Source organism: Thalassophryne amazonica, chromosome 9 (assembly GCF_902500255.1).
Source record: "Thalassophryne amazonica chromosome 9, fThaAma1.1, whole genome shotgun sequence".
Lineage (NCBI taxonomy): Eukaryota > Metazoa > Chordata > Actinopteri > Batrachoidiformes > Batrachoididae > Thalassophryne > Thalassophryne amazonica.
In genome coordinates, this window is record NC_047111.1 from 112014259 (window position 1) to 112034745 (window position 20487).

A 20487-nucleotide genomic window follows, 5' to 3' on the forward strand; every position below is an offset into this window, starting at 1 on the left:
CTCTGTCCTGGGGGTTGAGCTGCAGTCTGAGAGAGGAGGATGTTGAGGAAACTGCTCAGCATGCAGGACAACACCTCCCACCCCCTGCAGGCCACACTGATGTCCTGCAGAGCACCTTCAGCCATAGACTGAGACCACCGAGGTGCACCACAAACGCCACAGGAGGTCTTTCTGACCTGTGGCAATCAGACTGTATAACTCCTCCCCCTTCTGCAGGATGAATACATAATGAACAGACGTATTCAGTTACTCAGAGTTATGTGCAATATTGTCGAACAAAAAACAACAATAAAAACAACATTGTTCACTGTTTACCGTCACTGTTTCAGTACTCTGGCAAAATAATTTCCTTCGGGATAAATAAAGTTGGTCTTATCTTATCCCTATTGACCCACAATTCTGATTGGTGTGTTAACGATTTTTAGGCTGAGTGTTTTCTCCTGGAGAAAGGTGTGGTCTCCGAGTTTAGGTTATGATAACTTGAGTTAATTATTTTGAGAGCAAGTGTTTGTTGAATGAACACATAGTGCAATGAATGATTTATTTGGCCACTTTTGTGTAAGGTTATGCAGGTTTTTAAAGGTTTTATAAGGTTTTTGTGCTACGGGAAACAGGTTTTCTGTTTTAGCAAACGAGAAAAACTGTAATGCAGTCAGCCAAGCAGTTTAATGTGATTTTTGTCAGGAAACACAAAAACAAAATTGGTGTATTAGTTCCAATCGACAGTTGGAGTTGCGCTTCAGTTGTGATTGCGCCCCCTGCAGGTAATGACGTGATTTAGGTCTGAGCCTGGAGATGCCGAAGAGACGAGACATCGTCGCCGTCGTGTTAATCGTGTTGCCGTGGACACTGCTCATCACCATTTGGCACCAAAGCGCCATCACTCCTCTGCTCACTGCTCAAAAAGGTAAAACACACACAAACACACCAACTCTACCACACACTGGTGTGTGGTAGAGTTGGTGTGTGACAGAACAGGGTTATTCCCTAATTATACATGTTTACTGTGAAATGTGGTACGGATGTGATGTTTCTGCTTTATACTGTATTCATTATATATCCACCTATTTTGATGGAAGCATTTTTTTTCAGCTTTAATACGTCATTTATTTATTCAGTTTTACTTTCACAATTCATCTTTTAGTAAGATGAGCTAATGTATTAAGTTGGACAATTTTCTGGATCTATCCCAGAATCCAGTGCTTACAATTTCAAATCCAGACGCAGCCAACGCATTTTCATTCATTTGGACCATCAAATAGAGACAATGAGTCGTTATCATTCAGCATCAGGAAATGGGTGTGTCAGGTGTCCTTCAGTGCTCAGGTAACAACAAACTTTAACGTTAACTGCAATATAAAGCTATAATTTTTAGTCAGTTTCAAGCTATTTTTGGTAAAATTCACCAATGCTTGACAGAAAAACAGAAAAATAAACCCATATCTTGTGTCACCTGACACTGAAGGATACCTTCTGTATCTACATACTGACACCAGGAACTCTGACAAGCTGTTGTTATTTCATATTTTGGTGATGCCACTGCATCTATATGTGTTTTTCATCATGTTTAGTCAAAACTCACTCAGTAAAAATGTTCATTCTCACAGTGATTTCCAATAATGTCTTTGCTCCGTTGGAGCGACTGTTACGTCTGTCTTCTGACTAGATGACAGACACAACAGTCGCTCCAAATCTAGGAACAGCTTTGCCCTCAGGGAGTCGTGCAACCTCCAGAACCAAGATGTTGCAGAGGTGGTACATACAGAATATGTCTACAGGCGACCTCCACCCTGGTCCAATCTCCTGCCCACCATTCACGTCGTCACCCCCACCTACACCCGACCAGTGCAGAAGGCGGAACTGACCCGTCTGGCTAACACTTTGCTCCACGTGCCCAACTTGCACTGGATCCTGGTAGAGGACTCCCAAAGGAGGACTTCTCTGGTCAGCCGTCTCCTTCGTGAGACCGGTCTCAACTACACTCACCTCAGTGTGGAAACGCCAAGGAACTACAAGGTACGTGGGGACACTAGAGACCCCCGAATACCACGCGGTACGATACAGAGGAACCTGGCCCTACGGTGGCTCAGAGAGATCTTCAACGTAAACAACAGCCAGCCTGGGATCATCTACTTTGCAGATGATGATAACACTTACAGTCTGGAGTTGTTTGAACAGGTAGGAATTGGTTTTGTATATCACACCTCACCCTGTGGAATACGGTGCATCCGGAAAGTATTCACAGCGCTTCATTTTTTTTCCACATTTTGTTATGTTACAGCCTTATTCCAAAATGGAGCAAAGTATTTTTCCCCTCAAAATTCTACTCACAACACCCCATAATGACATGAAAAAAAGTTTTTTTGTTTTCATTTTTGCAAATTTATTAAAAATAAAAAAAAAACTAAGAAATCACATAGACATAAGTATTAGTACAGCCTTTGCTTAATACCTTTTGGCAGCAATTACAGCCTCAAGTCTTCTTGAATATGATGCCACAAGCTTGGTGCACCTGTCTTTGGCTAGTTTGGTCCATTCCTCTTTGTAGCACCTCTCAAGCTCCACCAGGTTGGATGGGGAGCATTGGTGCACAGACATTTTCAGATCTCTCCAGAAATGTTCAACCAGATTCAGGTTTGAGCTCTTGCTGGGCCACTCAAGGACATTCACCGAGTTGTCCTGAAGCCACTCCTTTGATATCTTGGCTATATGCTTTGGGTCGTTGACCTGCTGAACGAAGAACCGTCACCCCAGTCTGAGGTCAAGAGCACTCTGGAGCAGGTTTTCATCCAGGATGTCTCTGTTCTTTGCTGCATTCATCTTTCTCTCAATCCTGACTAGTCTCCCAGTTCCTGCTGCTGAAAAACTTCCCCACAGTATGATGCTGCCACCACTACGCTTCACTGTAGGGATGGTGCCTGGTTTCCTCCAAACATGACGCCTACCATTCACACCAAAGAGTTCAATCTTTGTCTCATCAGACCAGAGAATTTTGTTTCTCCTGGTCTGAGAGTCCTTCAGGTGCCTTTTGGCAAACTCCAGGTGGGCTGCCATGCGCCTTTTACTAAGGAGTGGCTTCTGTCTGGCCGCTCTACCGTACAGACCTGATTGGTGGATTTCTGCAGAGATGGTTGTCCTTCAGGTAGGTTCTCCTCTCTCCACAGAGGAATGTTGGAGCTCTGACAGAGTGACCATCAGGTTCTTGGTCACTTTCCTGAATAAGGGCCTCCTCTCCCCATCACTCAGTTTAGACGGGCGGCCAGCTCTAGGAAGAGTCCTGGTGGATCTGAACTTTAAGGAAAAAAATAAATTTTGGAACAAGGCTGTAACACAAAAAAAATTGGAAAAGGTGAAGCACTGTGAATACTTTCTGGATGCACCGTATCTGTTTGCTTTGTGACATAAAATAAAACAAACAAAAAATCATTTACAGATAAACCTTATGATATTACCCAAAGTGAAAACAAATTCCTACAATATTGTCTAAATTAAATTAAAAAAAAAAATAATAAAAACTTTAAAAGACAACATTCTAAAAATTAAATGGTTGCTTTTACAGCCAGTTGAACTGAAGCACAGTTATGGGTTAAAAATATGAAATAACACTTTAACTACAAAAAGATGATTGAAACATACAAGAGAATACATACAAGAAAGACACAACATTGTGTAACCATTGAAGTTCATTTAAATTAGTGATTAGGAATGAAAATAAAGTAATGCACAAAGTCTGACGAGAGCACAAGTCCTCAAAAGCTGTGAGTCATGTAAGAAGACCCCAAGACAACTGGAGCTTTAGCGGCTGTGACTGGAGAGACTGTAGATCTCACGAGCCCAAGCATAAGTTCAAATGTACATAGGATCGTTCACTTATTAAACAATGTTAATTTTCTGCACAGTGCAGGAAAACTGCAGTGTCCATCTAAAAAACCTGACTGGACAAACTTTAATCCATTATTTTGGAGTTCATCCTTTTATTTCATATTGATCATGTTGTAAAGATCTGTTTTCGCATTCAGATTAAAGAGTATACCTTCTAAAATAATTAAACTAATTGAATTAATTGAATAATTGAACTATTTTGTTAGACATAAACACCCTTTGTGTGTATACTTTGAATATACTGTAAAAACACAAAATCTTGTGTAAATTTTATCTAATGTCATCAAAAATTTGAATCTGTCCTTGATATAATACACAATCACTAAACAAGTAAAGTTTCAGTAAGATAATAATGACTTGTTTTGAGACAAAACATGTTAAAAATCTTATTAAGTGAAAGTGTTGTGTTCAGGTTGGAGTCATATCTAAGATAAAATAAGCTTTTCTGTAAGATTTTTAAAGGTCTTGTGTTATTTGTAAAGGATATGACACTTCCTAATACTCATAAAATAAAGTTCATAATTTGTTTTCTTGAATTAAGGACTTGCAATGTAATTAGGATTAGCTGATTTTACTGAAATTTTACTTGTTAAATGATTATGTCTTATATTAAAGGTATAGTGCCACTGGGGTTTTTTTAAGATTTAAATCATAAAGAGAATTTTCTGTGGCACCACTATAATGCTATTCCTTAGCATTTAGATAACAGACTTATGATATTGCCAATATGATCAAAATTCATGCTGTTTGGAAACAATTTCGAATTTCAACCCCTGAAGGAGAGAAATTCAAGGGATCAGATGCTGTGACCAACGTTTGGTAGATTTGAAAAGGATTTACAAGAAATCTTATGGATGTTAAGATAAAATGGGTCACAAGTAATCTCAAAACCTCACCCATATGAACATACACTTCCTCCTGTAGTTAGTCTGCATGACGGCAATGAAGGAAAAGACAATATTCACGATGGAATATTGTCCCCCCCCCCCGCCAATAAATATGTCATTTTCATTAAAATGAGCTGTAATTTTGCAACATGTTATAAAAATTTATCTACATTATAATGCTTGTATTTCAGTAGAAACAAAGCTTTCTCAGTTTTGTGAAATTTGAATGACCCTATCGCTTTAAATTTGAAAAATCAGACTAAATTAGGAAAACATACCAAGTAAGATTTAGTAGTTTTGCAGTGGTTGCACTGTAGGCTTCAAAACAAATCATGTTGATTGTTGAGGTAAAATGAGAATTTATATTTTTGCTCTCTTTAAAATTAAAACAGTATGCCTTTCTGTTTCCTACCACCAGATGCGATCCACCAAAAAGGTTTCAGTGTGGCCTGTGGCCTTTGTGGGAGGTCTGCGTTATGAGTCCCCTAAAGTAAACACTTTTGGCAAAGTGTACGGCTGGAAAACTGTTTTCGACCCACACAGACCCTTTGCCATCGACATGGCTGGGTTTGCAGTGAACATGCACCTCATCCTGTCCAAACCCCAGGCCTACTTCAAGTTACGTGGGGTGAAGGGAGGTTATCAGGAGAGCAGCTTATTAAAGGAGCTGGTCACCCTCAGTGACCTGGAGCCCAAAGCTGCTAACTGCACCAAGGTAAGGACCAAGCACCAACCTCCAGTGCTGAAAAATTCATTACGATACGGAAATGCTAAAACCTGCAATTCCTTGAATGGCCACTTGAGGCTGCCTCTAAAAACAAATCAGTCCCCTTAGATCCCCTTGTTGAAATACCCAACTTTACAGCAGACATATTCATACAGCAGCTTGGTGGCCGAGCTGTTAGTCTACTTGCTTCAAATTTAGAAGGCTCCCAGTTCAAGACCACCTGTACCCATTCTACATGTAATGCGAAGTTGCATCAGGAAGGGCATCTGGCATAAAACTTGTGCCAAAAATGTGCAGATTCATGTTAGATTTGCTGTGGTGACCCCAAGCAAAAAGAGAGAAGCTGAAAGAACTTAAACCCTGGTCCCACCAATTAATAAAGCCATGAATAATGAGTCACGTATGGGTTTGTCAGAAATTTCATGATTATTTGAATAATGAGCCACATATATGAACATTGCACAAACAATTAAAAACACTGCGTGAGTGTGAGTGATTGGATCAGCGCACTGCATCACAGCGTAGCTCATCTGATCGATTATAACAAGATGTTAAATCTATCATAAACATACTTTTACAGCTGCTCATAAGAAGGAATCAACATGCAACTGTTTTACCAAGCCATTACAATATAACATTACAAATAATTACCTTTTAGACTGTTCCGAATACGTTCTTCACCTCATGAAGCACACGAGAGAGACAGGAAAAAAGTTCCAGCTGAAACGGTCCTCTGTCATTCTGGAAGTGTTTAGGGGTGTTTTCAACAGCCAAACTGAGAGAAAATGATTAAGCCGCTACGAAATAATTATTTTATATACACAGCGTCCAGCGCCCAAAACGACGCATCCAGCAGAACAAAGCAGGCGGGATTGTCACGACGAAGTGCATGAGAGGGCGGAGCCAAATTAGCCTGTTGAAGATAGCCTGTCCAGTCCTTGTTACTCGGATAATGGGCTTCTAACAGCCTCGTACTCACCACTAATGTGCCTCTAATGTGCTTGTTTGTCCGCTTACTACCTCGGACACAAACTACCCCACGCTGTTGTTGCTAAATTTTGAATTCTTGAAATTAGTGCCAAGCTCAGAGATGAGCTTCATTAGCCAAATGTTCTGCTTCTAAATCCCCTTTCACACCGGGCCTCCTTCGCGTGGCGTATATAATCTAATCACGCAGTATCTAATATCTGTAATGCAGGAATGTCTACGTCAGTTGTGCACAGCAGCAGGGAGAGAAGCTTAAGGAGGTGAGGGTGCCGAGGAGCTGCAGCCAGGCTAGATAGATAGATTCAGTTTAAGTAGTTTATGAATTTCAGTTTACATATCAATTACTGCAGGAAGTCTTGATCGCAAACCCTATCACCACAAAAATTATTTTGTTTTATTTTTTTATTTCTGGTCCGAGCAACTGTCGTCTGGTGTCAAGCGTCCAGCCCTGCTGGGTGTGTCCCACTCCTGAGACAGTGTCAGGTGAGGACTTTGACTGGAACGGTCCACCTGTCAAACGGTAACCAAGGCGTCAAACTCAGGGAGGACAGAAGACTCCCCCTCCGGTAAACAGCTCAATAATCTTAAGAGAAATGTTGTAGAAAAACAAACAACACTAGTTGCTAACCCCAGGAAGGCAGACAAGGAGCAACAACCTTATTTTTATCCATATGAGCCGTCCTCTGAGCTGGAAAAATAATATTGATCTGAACGAGCAGGCGGCAGCGAAATGGGACCATCTGCAAATTGCAAAAACAAGACGCCAGAAAAATATTCAATAAATTCAGGTGTGGTGTAACCAAATTCACTAAACACATCAGTGGTCTCCTGCTGGTTATATATACTACAGCACTCAGTTTGGAAAAATGTGCAAAAAATTGAATTTTTGTGAATTAGGGAATTTTATTTTTCATTTTATGACTTATTTAAAAAATAAAAAATCAGACAGACAATCATGAATTCTTTGATATTGTGTTGCTAACTGGGACATTAAATAACATGCGACATGCCCTTTAATTGAACTAATGGTCCATATAAGAAGTCAGTGCTCCAGTATTTCTGTTGACTGAAATTTTAGTATTATTTAATTTATTTGCATAGTAACACCATTAGCACTAATTAGGCAGTGATAGCTTGGTAATCTTAGGTCCACTGATAGTGCCTGAAGCAATATGACAGTTGTACCTTTAAATACCTGCACCCACCTGTTATAAGAACTATTGCCCAGGTTGCAAAAACTATGCATTTATCATCTGAATTCAAGTGACGTAGCCTGTTAGCCTTAGCTAGCTTGATAACTTTGAGATAGGAGAGTGTGTCTGGGCTTTATTCCTCCAACTCAGGTCATGTTGTTCTTGCCTATGCTCCACCTCTTTACCCGTCACCTGTCACGTAGGGTTTGTTCAGTATATCTACGGTAAAGAACAGAATCTGAGTTTTGCATGCTGTAAAGCTCTCCCAAAGTGGCTTTAAAACACATAGCATCTGTTAATACAGATAAAGCACAAGGAAGTGCCTTAAGATCCCCAAGTGTCAAAACAATTTGTTGTTTCAGCCAGGAAGCTGTCAGCTTATCGCCAAATGTCTTGGTGCTTCTAAAACGCAGACGCTGATGTAATGTGCTGTGTACTGCACCAAATGTTCCCTGCTAGATTGCCATCTTCTGGATTTTGACTTGCTTCCTTCCCTTTCTTCTCCCCTTGCAGGTATTAGTGTGGCACACACGGACAGAGAAACCCGTGCTCGTAAATGAAGGCAAGAAAGGATTTACAGACTCTAATGTGGAGATATGACAAACTTCATCTGGCACAGGTAAGGGCATGTCAAATACAGGATTTCTACAAGATGATTATATTGGAGTGAAGTTGTAAGAGGATATCTTGGAATCAGGGAGAATTCCACTTATAACAGCCGTCCAGATCTTTGTCATATTAGAACATTGTTAGCAATCAAGCCTCTGAGTACTTGACACTACCTTTGACAGTTGTGTTACATGAGAGAAACTCGGTTTTTCCTTACCGGCTGCTAAATGTAGCTATGGAGGGGAAGCCAGGGAATGAAACCACAAATCTGCAGCAACTCTGTACACACTCACACTCTATAAAGGATTTTTTTAAGAGAATTAATGTTAAAGAATTTCTTTACTTTTGTACAATTTATTTTATTTTCTATCTCTTTCTATTAACTGTTCATTTAATAGCACTCAAAGTTCTTGTTCGACACGGTGGCAACACTTATTCATGAACAACCACCTGTAGTTCGCGCTCCTGTTACAGCACAGGATTTCTTGGATTACTTTGAGAAGAAAATAGAAGACATCAGGTTAAACATATTCCAGCATGCCTTAACCCAGCCACTACACCCTGCTATTGAGGTGGGCGCCAATACTGAGGTATTACCTAGATTTACAGAATTTGATAGTATCTCTCTAGACATGCTGATGAAACTCGTAACATCTACAAATAGCACAACCTGCTTATTTGATCCTATACCAACAGAACTGTTTAAGGACCTGTGGACCACTCTTGGGCTGACTGTGCTGGAAATTATTAATCTTTTTTTAACTTCTGGATCTGTTCCTAAGAAACCTAATCTTGACCCTAGTGTATTGAAAAACTATCGGCCGATATCAAATCTATCATTTTGCTCTAAAATTCTGGAAAAAGTGGTGTCACGGCAGCTCATAGACTGTCTTACTGAGAATAATCTCTTTGAGCCACTGCAGTCTGCTTTTAGAACATATCATTCCACAGAGACGACTCTCACTAAAGTGGTGAATGATCTTCTGCTTGCAATGGATTCAGACACCACTACGGTTCTGTTGCTGTCAATTTCAATTTTTGCAATTTATTTTCATTTATATAGCGCCAAATCACAACAGAGTTGCCTCAAGGCGAATCACACAAGTAAGACCTAACCTTACCAACCCCCAGAGCAACAGTGGTAAGGAAAAACTCCCTCTGAGGAAGAAACCTCAAGCAGACCAGACTCAAAGGGGTGACCCTGTGCTTGGGCCATGATACAAACATAAATTACAGAACATTTCACAAAATGAATATACAGGAAATGCTGTTGGTGCACAGGACAGGAGGGTCGCCAGCAAAAATACAACTCCCATCTCTGGATGGAGCTGCACCTTAAACAGAGATAAAAAAAAAAAAACAATCAGGCATCAGAAAGACAAGAAATACTGTATAATTTGCCAGCATTAAACAACAAGAAAAACAGAGAAATACTAAGGTGATCACCGGCCACTAGCCCTAAGCTTCACTAAAAGACCCAGAATTTAGGTAAATTTGAGGCCGCAGCACGCGCCGTTTACTAATAAAATGAATTAAAAGAATAAAAAGCGTAAAACAAAACTATACCAGTATGCTAGCCATACGAAAGGGAAAATAAGTGCATCTTAAGTCTGGACTTGAAAGTCTCCACAGAATCTGTTTTACTGATGCAGGGAGATCATTCCACAGAACAGGGGCACAATAAGTGAAAGCTCTATGACCTGCAGACTTCTTATTCACCCTAGGAACACAAAGTAGTCCTGCACCATGAGAACGCAAAGCCGGGCCGGTACGTAAGGTTTAACTAGGTCAGCTAGGTAGAGAGGTGCCAGTCCATGAATAATTTTATAGACTAGTAGCAGAACCTTAAAATCTGATTTCACTGGGACAGGAAGCCAGTGAAGAGATGCCAAAATGGGTGTAATGTGGTCGAACTTTTTGCTTCGTGTCAAAAGTCAAATATCTAATAGATTACAATTTGTTCATGTAAATGGGGAGTCTTCTTCACAGACTAAAGTTAATTATGGAGTTCCACAAGGTTCTGTGCTAGGACCAATTTTATTCACTTTATACATGCTTCCCTTAGGCAGTATTATTAGACGGCATTGCTTAAATTTTCATTGTTAGGCAGATGATACCCAGCTTTATCTATCCATGAAGCCAGAGGACACACACCAATTAGTTAAACTGCAGGAATGTCTTTCTGGCATAAAGACATGGATGACCTCTAATTTCCTGCTTTTAAACTCAGATAAAACTGAAGTTATTGTACTTGGCCCCACAAATCTTAGAAACATGGTGTCTAACCAGATCCTTACTCTGGATGGCATTACCCTGACCTCTAGTAATACTGTGAGAAATCTTGGAGTCATTTTTGATCAGGATATGTCCTTCAATGCGCATATTAAGCAAATATGTAGGACTGCTTTTTTGCATTTACGCAATATCTCTAAAATTAGAAAGGTCTTGTCTCAGAGTGATGCTGAAAAGCTAATTCATGCATTTATTTCTTCTAGGCTGGACTATTGTAATTCATTATTATCAGGTTGTCCTAAAAGTTCTCTGAAAAGCCTTCAGTTAATTCAAAATGCTGCATCTAGAGTACTGACAGGGACTAGAAGGAGAGAGCATATCTCACCCATATTGGCCTCTCTTCATTGGCTCCCTGTTAATTCCAGAATAGAATTTAAAATTCTTCTGTAGTTTTCTCTGGGCCCCTCCCCAATCAGACCGGGAAATTGACCTTAAATTGCTGGCTGTCTGAGTGGTGTCCAAAAAATGAGGTGGGCTTCATAGATAATTGGCAAAGCTTCTGGGGAAAACCTGGTCTTGTTAGGAGAGACGGCATCCATCCCACTTTGGATGGAGCAGCTCTCATTTCTAGAAATCTGGCCAATTTTCTTAAATCCTCCAAACCGTGACTATCCAGGGTTGGGACCAGGAAGCAGAGTTGTAGTCTTACACACCTCTCTGCAGCTTCTCTCCCCCTGCCATCCCCTCATTACCCCATCCCCGTAGAGACGGTGCCTGCTCCCAGACCACCAATAACCAGCAAAAATCTATTTAAGCATAAAAATTCAAAAAGAAAAAATAATATAGCACCTTCAACTGCACCACAGACTAAAACAGTTAAATGTGGTCTATTAAACATTAGGTCTCTCTCTTCTAAGTCCCTGTTAGTAAATGATATAATAATTGATCAACATATTGATTTATTCTGCCTTACAGAAACCAGGTTACAGCAGGATGAATATGTTTGTTGTGTGTTGGGGGGTTTGGCTGGACATTTGGGTGTTCTTTTCTTTTCTTTGCTCTCCAGGTGGTATGCAAACTGATTTATTGTCTGTGGAGAAGATGCTGGCAGAAGAGTCCTTCAGCCTCATCAACGTGATGTGTAGCACCTGTGGATGGTGCTCACATGCAACCTTAAAGACTTTCAGCTGAAGCAGATAATGAGATGGCGTTCTGCATTTAAGCCATGTGTGATTCAGGCAGAATTGCCAGTAACTCAACCTTGTGACATTCGTTTGTGAGACGCTGAGGACCGCGCCTGGGTTTGACACATCGTGCCTGTGAAGGAGGACGGGTGAGGGACACATGCTGTCAGCACACATCAGAGGTGATTTGATTGTCTGAATAATTGTTAACAGTAACTTGGTATTTTGTTATGCAGTATATGTGAACATTGATGAGAATTGTGCAGCTCGCTTCTCACGGCCGTGGCATGCGGACTGATGATCCTCCACCTGTTGTGAGAGGCTGCTCATTTATATAAAGCTTAAATTCAGACCTGAATGTGTTGCTGATAGTGTGTGCCTTTGAAGGATATTAGTTGTAGCTGCTGACTTACCTCACCTTTTCTATCCTTCGCAGAGTCGGTTTGTCGTGTCCACCTGGGGGGTGTTTGGCGGTGAACGTGGGTCCAGAAGCACCGGGCTTTGATCCTTTTGGGCGCTGGAGAGCATGCCGTCCTTCACTCCGCCAGACTGACGTAGTTTACGTTTGTACACGTTGTATTGCACAGAAGGGGGAAAAATAAAATTGTTTTGTTTTTGGAACCGCTTTCTGGTTGTTTTGGCGCTGGGTTCCGTCAGACGCAGGTCCGCTCCTCAACCCGCGTCAACACATAACAATGTTAGTTTAAATGAGTCAACACCCCCGAGTCACACTAACTGCCAGAATGCTCGTAGCACGGGCCAAGGCGGAGGATTAGCAGCAATCTTCCATTCCAGCTTATTAATTAATCAAAAACCCAGACAGAGCTTTAATTCATTTGAAAGCTTGACTCTTAGTCTTGTCCATCCAAATTGGAAGTCCCAAAAACAGTTTTATTTGTTATTATCTATCGTCCACCTGGTCGTTACTGTGAGTTTCTCTGTGAATTTTCAGACCTTTTGTCTGACTTAGTGCTTAGCTCAGATAAGATAATTATAGTGGGCGATTTTAACATCCACACAGATGCTGAGAATAACAGCCTCAACACTGCATTTAATCTATTATTAGACTCAACTGGCTTTGCTCAAAATGTAAATGAGTCCACCCACCACTTTAATCATATCTTAGATCTTGTTCTGACTTATGGTATGGAAATTGAAGACTTAACAGTATTCCCTGAAAACTCCCTTCTGTCTGATCATTTCTTAATAACATTTACATTTACTCTGATGGACTACCCAGCAGTGGGGAATAAGTTTCATTACACTAGAAGTCTTTCAGAAAGCGCTGTAACTAGGTTTAAGGATATGATTCCTTCTTTATGTTCTCTAATGCCATATACCAACACAGTGCAGAGTAGCTACCTAAACTCTGTAAGTGAGATAGAGTATCTCGTCAATAGTTTTACATCCTCTTTGAAGACAACTTTGGATGCTGTAGCTCCTCTGAAAAAGAGAGCCTTAAATCAGAAGTGCCTGACTCCATGGTATAACTCACAAACTCGCAGCTTAAAGCAGATAACCCGTAAGTTGGAGAGGAAATGGCATCTCACTAATTTAGAAGATCTTCACTTAGCCTGGAAAAAGAGTCTGTTGCTCTATAAAAATGCCCTCCGTAAAGCTAGGACATCTTACTACTCATCACTAATTGAAGAAAGTAAGAACAACCCCAGGTTTCTTTTCAGCACTGTAGCCAGGCTGACAAAGAGTCAGAGCTCTATTGAGCCGAGTATTCCTTTAACTTTAACTAGTAATGACTTCATGACTTTCTTTGCTAATAAAATTTTAACTATTAGAGAAAGAATTACTCATAACCATCCCAAAGACGTATCGTTATCTTTGGCTGCTTTCAGTGATGCCGGTATTTGGTTAGACTCTTTCTCTCAGATTGTTCTGTTTGAGTTATTTTCATTAGTTACTTCATCCAAACCATCAACATGTCTATTAGACCCCATTCCTACCAGGCTGCTCAAGGAAGCCCTACCATCGATCTTAAATATGATCATTCTATCTTTATTAGTTGGCTATGTACCACAGGCATTTAAGGTGGCAGTAATTAAACCATTACTTAAAAAGCCATCACTTGACCCAGCTATCTTAGCTAATTATAGACCAATCTCCAACCTTCCTTTTCTCTCAAAAATTCTTGAAAGGTTACAAATGATCTTCTTATGGCCTCAGACAGTGGACTCATCTCTGTGCTTGTTCTGTTAGACCTCAGTGCTGCTTTTGATACTGTTGACCATAAAATTTTATTACAGAGATTAGAGCATGCCATAGGTATTAAAGGCACTGCGCTGCGGTGGTTTGAATCATATTTATCTAATAGATTACAATTTGTTCATGTAAATGGGGAATCTTCTTCACAGACTAAGGTTAATTATGGAGTTCCACAAGGTTCTGTGCTAGGACCAATTTTATTCACTTTATACATGCTTCCCTTAGGCAGTATTATTAGACAGCATTGCTTAAATTTTCATTGTTACGCAGATGATACCCAGCTTTATCTATCCATGAAGCCAGAGGACACACACCAATTAGCTAAACTGCAGGATTGTCTTACAGACATAAAGACATGGATGACCTCTAATTTCCTGCTTTTAAACTCAGATAAAACTGAAGTTATTGTACTTGGCCCCACAAATCTTAGAAACATGGTGTCTAACCAGATCCTTACTCTGGATGGCATTACCCTGACCTCTAGTAATACTGTGAGAAATCTTGGAGTCATTTTTGATCAGGATATGTCATTCAAAGCGCATATTAAACAAATATGTAGGACTGCTTTTTTGCATTTACGCAATATCTCTAAAATTAGAAAGGTCTTGTCTCAGAGTGATGCTGAAAAGCTAATTCATGCATTTATTTCCTCTAGGCTGGACTATTGTAATTCATTATTATCAGGTTGTCCTAAAAGTTCCCTGAAAAGCCTTCAGTTAATTCAAAGTGCTGCAGTTAGAGTACTAACGGGGACTAGAAGGAGAGAGCATATCTCACCCATATTGGCCTCTCTTCATTGGCTTCCTGTTAATTCTAGAATAGAATTTAAAATTCTTCTTCTTACTTATAAGGTTTTGAATAATCAGATCCTATCTTATCTTAGGGACCTCATAGTACCATATCACCCCAATAGAGCGCTTCGCTCTCAGACTGCAGGCTTACTTGTAGTTCCTAGGGTTTGTAAGAGTAGAATGGGAGGCAGAGCCTTCAGCTTTCAGGCTCCTCTCCTGTGGAACCAGCTCTTAATTCAGATCAGGGAGACAGACACCCTCTCTACTTTTAAGATTAGGCTTAAAACGTTCCTTTTTGCTAAAGCTTATAGTTAGGGCTGGATCAGGTGACCCTGAACCATCCCTTAGTTATGCTGCTATAGACTTAGACTGCTGGGGGGTTCCCATGATGCACTGAGTGTTTCTTTCTCTTTTTGCTCTGTATGCACCACTCTGCATTTAATCATTAGTGATCGATCTCTGTTCCCCTCCACAGCATGTCTTTTTCCTGGTTCTCTCCCTCAGCCCCAACCAGTCCCAGCAGAAGACTGCCCCTCCCTGAGCCTGGTTCTGCTGGAGGTTTCTTCCTGTTAAAAGGGAGTTTTTCCTTCCCACTGTCGCCAAGTGCTTGCTCACAGGGGGTCATTTTGACCGTTGGGGTTTTTACATAATTATTGTATGGCCTTGCCTTACAATATAAAGCGCCTTGGGGCAACTGTTTGTTGTGATTTGGCCCTATATAAATAAAATTGATTTGATTTGATTTGATTTGAAAAGTCTGGCTGCAGCATTTTGAACCAATCGGAGAGCCCTAATACTAGACTGCGGTAAACCAGAAAATAGAACATTGCAGTAGTCCAGTCTAGAAGAGATAAATGCATGGATCAGGGTCTCAGCATCAGCCATAGACAGGATGGGACAAATCTTTGCTATATATCACAGTTGGAAGAAAGCAGTCCTAGTAATATTTCTAATCTGGAGGCCAAAGGACAACGAAGGATCAAAAATTACCCCAAGGTTCCTCACTTTGTTAGTGTGATGTATGACACACGAGCCTAGGCTGAGTGTTAACTGGTCAAATTGATGCCAATGTCTCACTGGACCAAGAACCATCATTTCAGTCTTATCAGAGTTTAAAAGTAGGACGTTTCTGGACATCCAGCTTCTCACTGATGCAAGGCAATCTTCTAAGGAATTTATGTAAACAAGATTACCAGCAGTTATCGGCATGTATAACTGAGTATCATCAGCATAGCAGTGAAAGGTAATCCCAAAATGTCGCAATATGTGCCCAAGGGGTGCTATATAAATGGAGAAAAGCAGGGGGCCTAAGACAGACCCCTGTGGAACTCCAAATTTCATGTCACTAAGGTTAGAGGTAGTGTTACTGTACAAAACACAGTGAGAACAACTGGTCAAGTATGACGTCAGCCATGCAAGGGCACTCCCAGTAATTCCAAAATGATTTTCCAGCCTATCAAGCAGTGAGAGCCATCTCTGTGGAATGATATTTTCTAAAAGCAGACTGCAGTGGCTCAAAGAGATTATTCTCAGTAAGATAGTCCACGAGCTGCTGTGATACCACTTTTTCCAGAATTTTAGAGCAAAGTGATAGATTTGATATCGGCCGATAGTTTTTCAATACACTAGGGTCAAGATTAGGTTTCTTAAGTAATGGTTTAATCACTGCAGATTTGAAACATTTAGGAACAGATCCATAAGTTAAAGAAAGATTAATCATTTCCAGCACAGTCGGCCCAAGAGTGGGCCACAGGTCCTTGTCAGCATGCCTAGTGAGATACTATCACATTCTGTAAATCCAGGTAACACCTCAGTAATGGCACCACCTCAATAGCAGGGTGTAGTGGCTGGGTTAAGGCATGCTGGGATATATTTAACCTAATGTCTTCTATTTTCTTCTCAAAGTAATCCAGGAAGTCTTGTGCTGTAAAAGGAGAGCGAACTGCAGGTGGTTGTCCATGAATAAGTGTTGCCATCGTGTTGAACAAGAACTTTGAGTTATGCTTGTTTTTGTTGATCAAATCAGAGTAGTAGTCCACTTTGTAGCCAATAATGCATGCTTATAGTCTAAGATAGCATTATGCCATGCAAGGTGGAATACTTCTAATTTTGAACGACACCATTTCCGTTTTATACCTCTAACCTTATGCTTGAGGTCACGCAGGTAATCATTGAACCAAGGTGACTGTGATTTGGGAGAGCGCGGTTTTAATACAGGTGGCGCAATCACGTCGAGTGTAGTTTTGAGCACTGAGTTTAAACTATCCACAAGTCTCTCTACTCACTGGGTATTTGCCAAATGTGAAGCTAAGACATCAGGCAGTTTAGCTTCTAGTTCAGTCTTAGTTGAGGAGTTGATGCATCGCCATAGTGATATGTTCTTTGTGTTCTTTGTGTTCTTTGTCTCGCTCCATCAGCGAATCCGTCGTGACGTGCGAAGCCTCCGCGCGGCTTTCCATGACAAAATCTCTTGTTAAAAGTGAAATCTGCCGGAAAATGGCTGATGTCCAGCTCTTGTGATAACCAGAGAAATTGCACACGATGGTCCCGGAGCCATACAGCCATCCGTTTAGAAATGAAATGGTCGTTTCTGCCTGTCGATCGCGGCTCAGAGCGCGGCGCGCCGTGCGCCATTGTGGGCCGTCCTTAAAGCGGCAGTAACACTCCTTAATCTCTGTGAAGCCCAAAAAATTTTCACCGAAAGCCAAATGAATTTTCCGAATGGTTTCCAGCTGCCTGTCTCTAACAGTTTCTGAAAAAATTCTGATGGAACAAAGCCCAAATCATTCCGCCATTTCCCTGACAATAAAAATCCGACGAGGGGGGTGGACCAGTGCTCACTCAAAGCCTGCCCACAGGTGAATGACGCAACTGACAGGCGTGAAAAAACTCACACATGCGCATGAAGGTTCAAGCTTGGCTGACGTAAAAACATATGAATCAAATCTATATATTTTTTGCATAAAATAAAAAGGTCCATTACTTTTCTAACAGACCTCGTACATATTTGCCCATTCAGAGCTCACAGGTGGATGCTGGGGCAGAGGCAGGGCTGAGCAGCAGCAGTGACGTGAATACAGAAGTGGCAGCATTTCACAGGTATAGGGGGAGCTGGGAAATTTAAATAGCCCGCCCAATTTGGAGGGAGTGTTTAGTGGATCATGCAGACAGTGTGTTTTAATGGGAGGTGTGTGGTAATTATGTGGAGTGAGCCATGTCAGTGTATATGGAGCAAGCATCTGGAATTGTCTGCCTGTATTGCTCATAGGTTTGCCTAGTACCCACACTCTTTTACTGCGAAGCCATGCTGTTGTAACACGTGCAGAATGTGGCTTGGCATTGTCTTGCTGAAATAAGCAGGGATGTCCCTGAAAAAGATGTTGCTTGGATGGCAGCATGCGTTGCTCCAAAACCTGGATGTACCTTTCAGCATTGATGGTGCCATCACAGATGTGTAAGATGTCCATGCCATGGGCACTAACATACCCCCATGCCATCACAGCTGCTGGCTTTTGAACTTTGTGCTGGTAACAATCTGGATGGTCTTTTTCCTCTTTTGACAAATGAAAGACTCGTTAGCAGGCTTTTAATGAGCCTTTCATTGGATTTAGGTGTGTTGGAGCAGGGGTGTCAGGAAGGTAGATCTCGAGGACTGTACTTGGCACCCCTGATGTATAGCTTTTGCTTTGCATGGTAGAGTTTTAACTTGCACTTGTTGATGTAGCGATGAACTGTGTTAACTGACAATAGTTTTCTGAAGTTTTCCTGAGCCCACGTGGTAAGATCCTTTACACAATGATGTTGGTTTTTAAAGCAGTGCCGCCTAAGGGATTGAAGATCACGGGCATTCAGTGTTGGTTTCAGGTTTGCTGCTTACATGTAGAAAGTTCTCCAGATTCTCTGAATCTTCTGATTTTATTATGGACTGTAGATGATGGAATCCCTAAATTCCTTGCAATTGAACACTGAGAAACATTGTTCTTAAACTGTTGGACTATTTTTTCATGCAGTTGTTCACAAAGTGGTGATCCTCACCCCATCTTTGCTTGTGAACAACTGAGACTTTTGGGGATGCTCCTTTTATACCCAATCATGAGTATTGTCAGTTCCCAAACTCTTATTGAGTGTTGTTAGAAGGAAAGCTGGGACAGTGGTAAACATACCACTGTCCCAGCTTTTTTGAAACGTGTTGCAGGCATCCATTTCAAAATGAGCAAATATTTGCATAAAAACAATAAAGTTTATCAGTTTGAACATTAAATATCTTGTCTTTGTGGTGTATTCCATTGAATATAGGTTGAAGAGGATTTGCAAATCATTGCATTCTGTTTTTATTTACATTTTACACAATGTCCCAACTTCATTGGAATTGGGGTTATATGACTGGGGTTGTATAAAAAAGTTAAGTTGCGCTTTAATTCAGACTTCAGATTTCTGATAAGTTGAACGTATTTTTATTATTCTGTCCTGCTTGTTAAGTGGTGCTTTGTCATTACAGCGGAGATGTGCCTCAGCGGGATTCTGCCTGGATCCAGACCAACCTCAGAGCCCCACAAAGCAACGGCTAGGGTTAAATTATGAGCACGGAGCACCAGCTGTGATGGAGTCACGCCTGTCCACTGCAGGCAGCACAAACCCTCGTGCCTATCAAAGCACAAAGCAAACTGCTCGGCGCGCACAGTTAAAGTGAAACACTGGCAGGGGTTGCCTAAAGGTGATGGCCCAGCGAGACACAGACAAAGGATGGTGAGCAATTTAAACTGCAGGAAGAGATGGCACAGCAAGCAATAAAGCGCGCTCAGAGCTCCAACACCACCACCTAACCATCCAATCAGCAGTAAATAGGCACCTTTTGTTCTGAGGAGAGCTGGCTGTCGGCTTGGGGCTGCACAGAGGAAGAAAAGAGCCCTTGTACAGAGTGAGTCAGCAATGACTGACAGACTGCACCCACAGCATCACAACACCCCCCCCCCCAATACTGTAAAACACTGAGTTGCACCACTAGTTAGGACTCCTGGACCTCCGCAAACCATGTAACTGCACACGCACGGCTGTGCGCAAGCACAAGAAGCAGGGAGCACTGTTTTTTTAAAATCACCACAATCACTTTATTATGAATGTCCCGTCTGACAGTAATTTATTAAAAGGTTTATTTGTGATCTACTGCAACACAACAGAGGTGTTCCTACTGGTTTTCATCGCATGTCACCCCCGTGTGCACGCGCCGTGTTCCGTGTTTTTGATGAAAGGATTTACTGAATCCATCCATCCATTTTCTACACCCACTTACGCTAATTAAGGGTCACGTGGGGGGGGCTGGAGCTTATCCCAGCAGTCTGTCACTGGGTCACATATAGACAAACAAACACATTCACACATATGGACAATTTAAAGTTTCCAGTCCACCTATCCTGCTTGTCTTTGGATGTGGGAGGAAACCGGAGCACCCGGAGAGAAGCCGTGCAGACACGGGAAGAACATGCAAACTCCACACAGAAAAGCCACAGGTGGGAATCGATCCCATGACCTTCTTAATGTGAGGCAACAGTGCTAACCACTAAGTCACCGTGCTGCTTGCATTTACTGAATCGATTATCAAATTTGATTTAAACCAAACTCCCTTTTGAACAGGCTCAGTGTTATTAAGGATTAGGGAAGCAATAAAAGAAAATATATCAGGTAGAAAATTGTAATTAAATAATGCAGATCACTTTCCTTTGACTTCGTTTTTTTGTTGTTGTTGTTGTTTTTGTTTTTTTTAGTAGCCACACAGAATCT

At 41.2% G+C, this 20487-nt stretch overlaps 1 protein-coding gene across 2 annotated transcripts in view; it reads left to right on the forward strand.

Annotated features, from left to right (window-relative positions):
• LOC117517839 (galactosylgalactosylxylosylprotein 3-beta-glucuronosyltransferase 1) overlaps window positions 1-19691 on the forward strand; it is a 28808-nt gene extending 9117 nt beyond the window's left edge. The window contains exons 2-6 of one of the 2 annotated variants that reach the window (XM_034178973.1): window positions 765-907; window positions 1667-2178; window positions 5188-5484; window positions 8190-8295; window positions 19208-19689. In XM_034178973.1, coding sequence (XP_034034864.1) covers window positions 796-907; window positions 1667-2178; window positions 5188-5484; window positions 8190-8276 — 1008 coding nt within the window. In that variant the 5' untranslated portion in view covers window positions 765-795 and the 3' untranslated portion in view covers window positions 8277-8295; window positions 19208-19689. Of the gene's footprint in view, window positions 1-764; window positions 908-1666; window positions 2179-5187; window positions 5485-8189; window positions 8296-19207 lie in introns of those variants that run through there. The other variant, XM_034178974.1, reaches the window with a different exon arrangement.
• The last annotated feature ends 796 nt before the right edge of the window (window positions 19692-20487 follow it).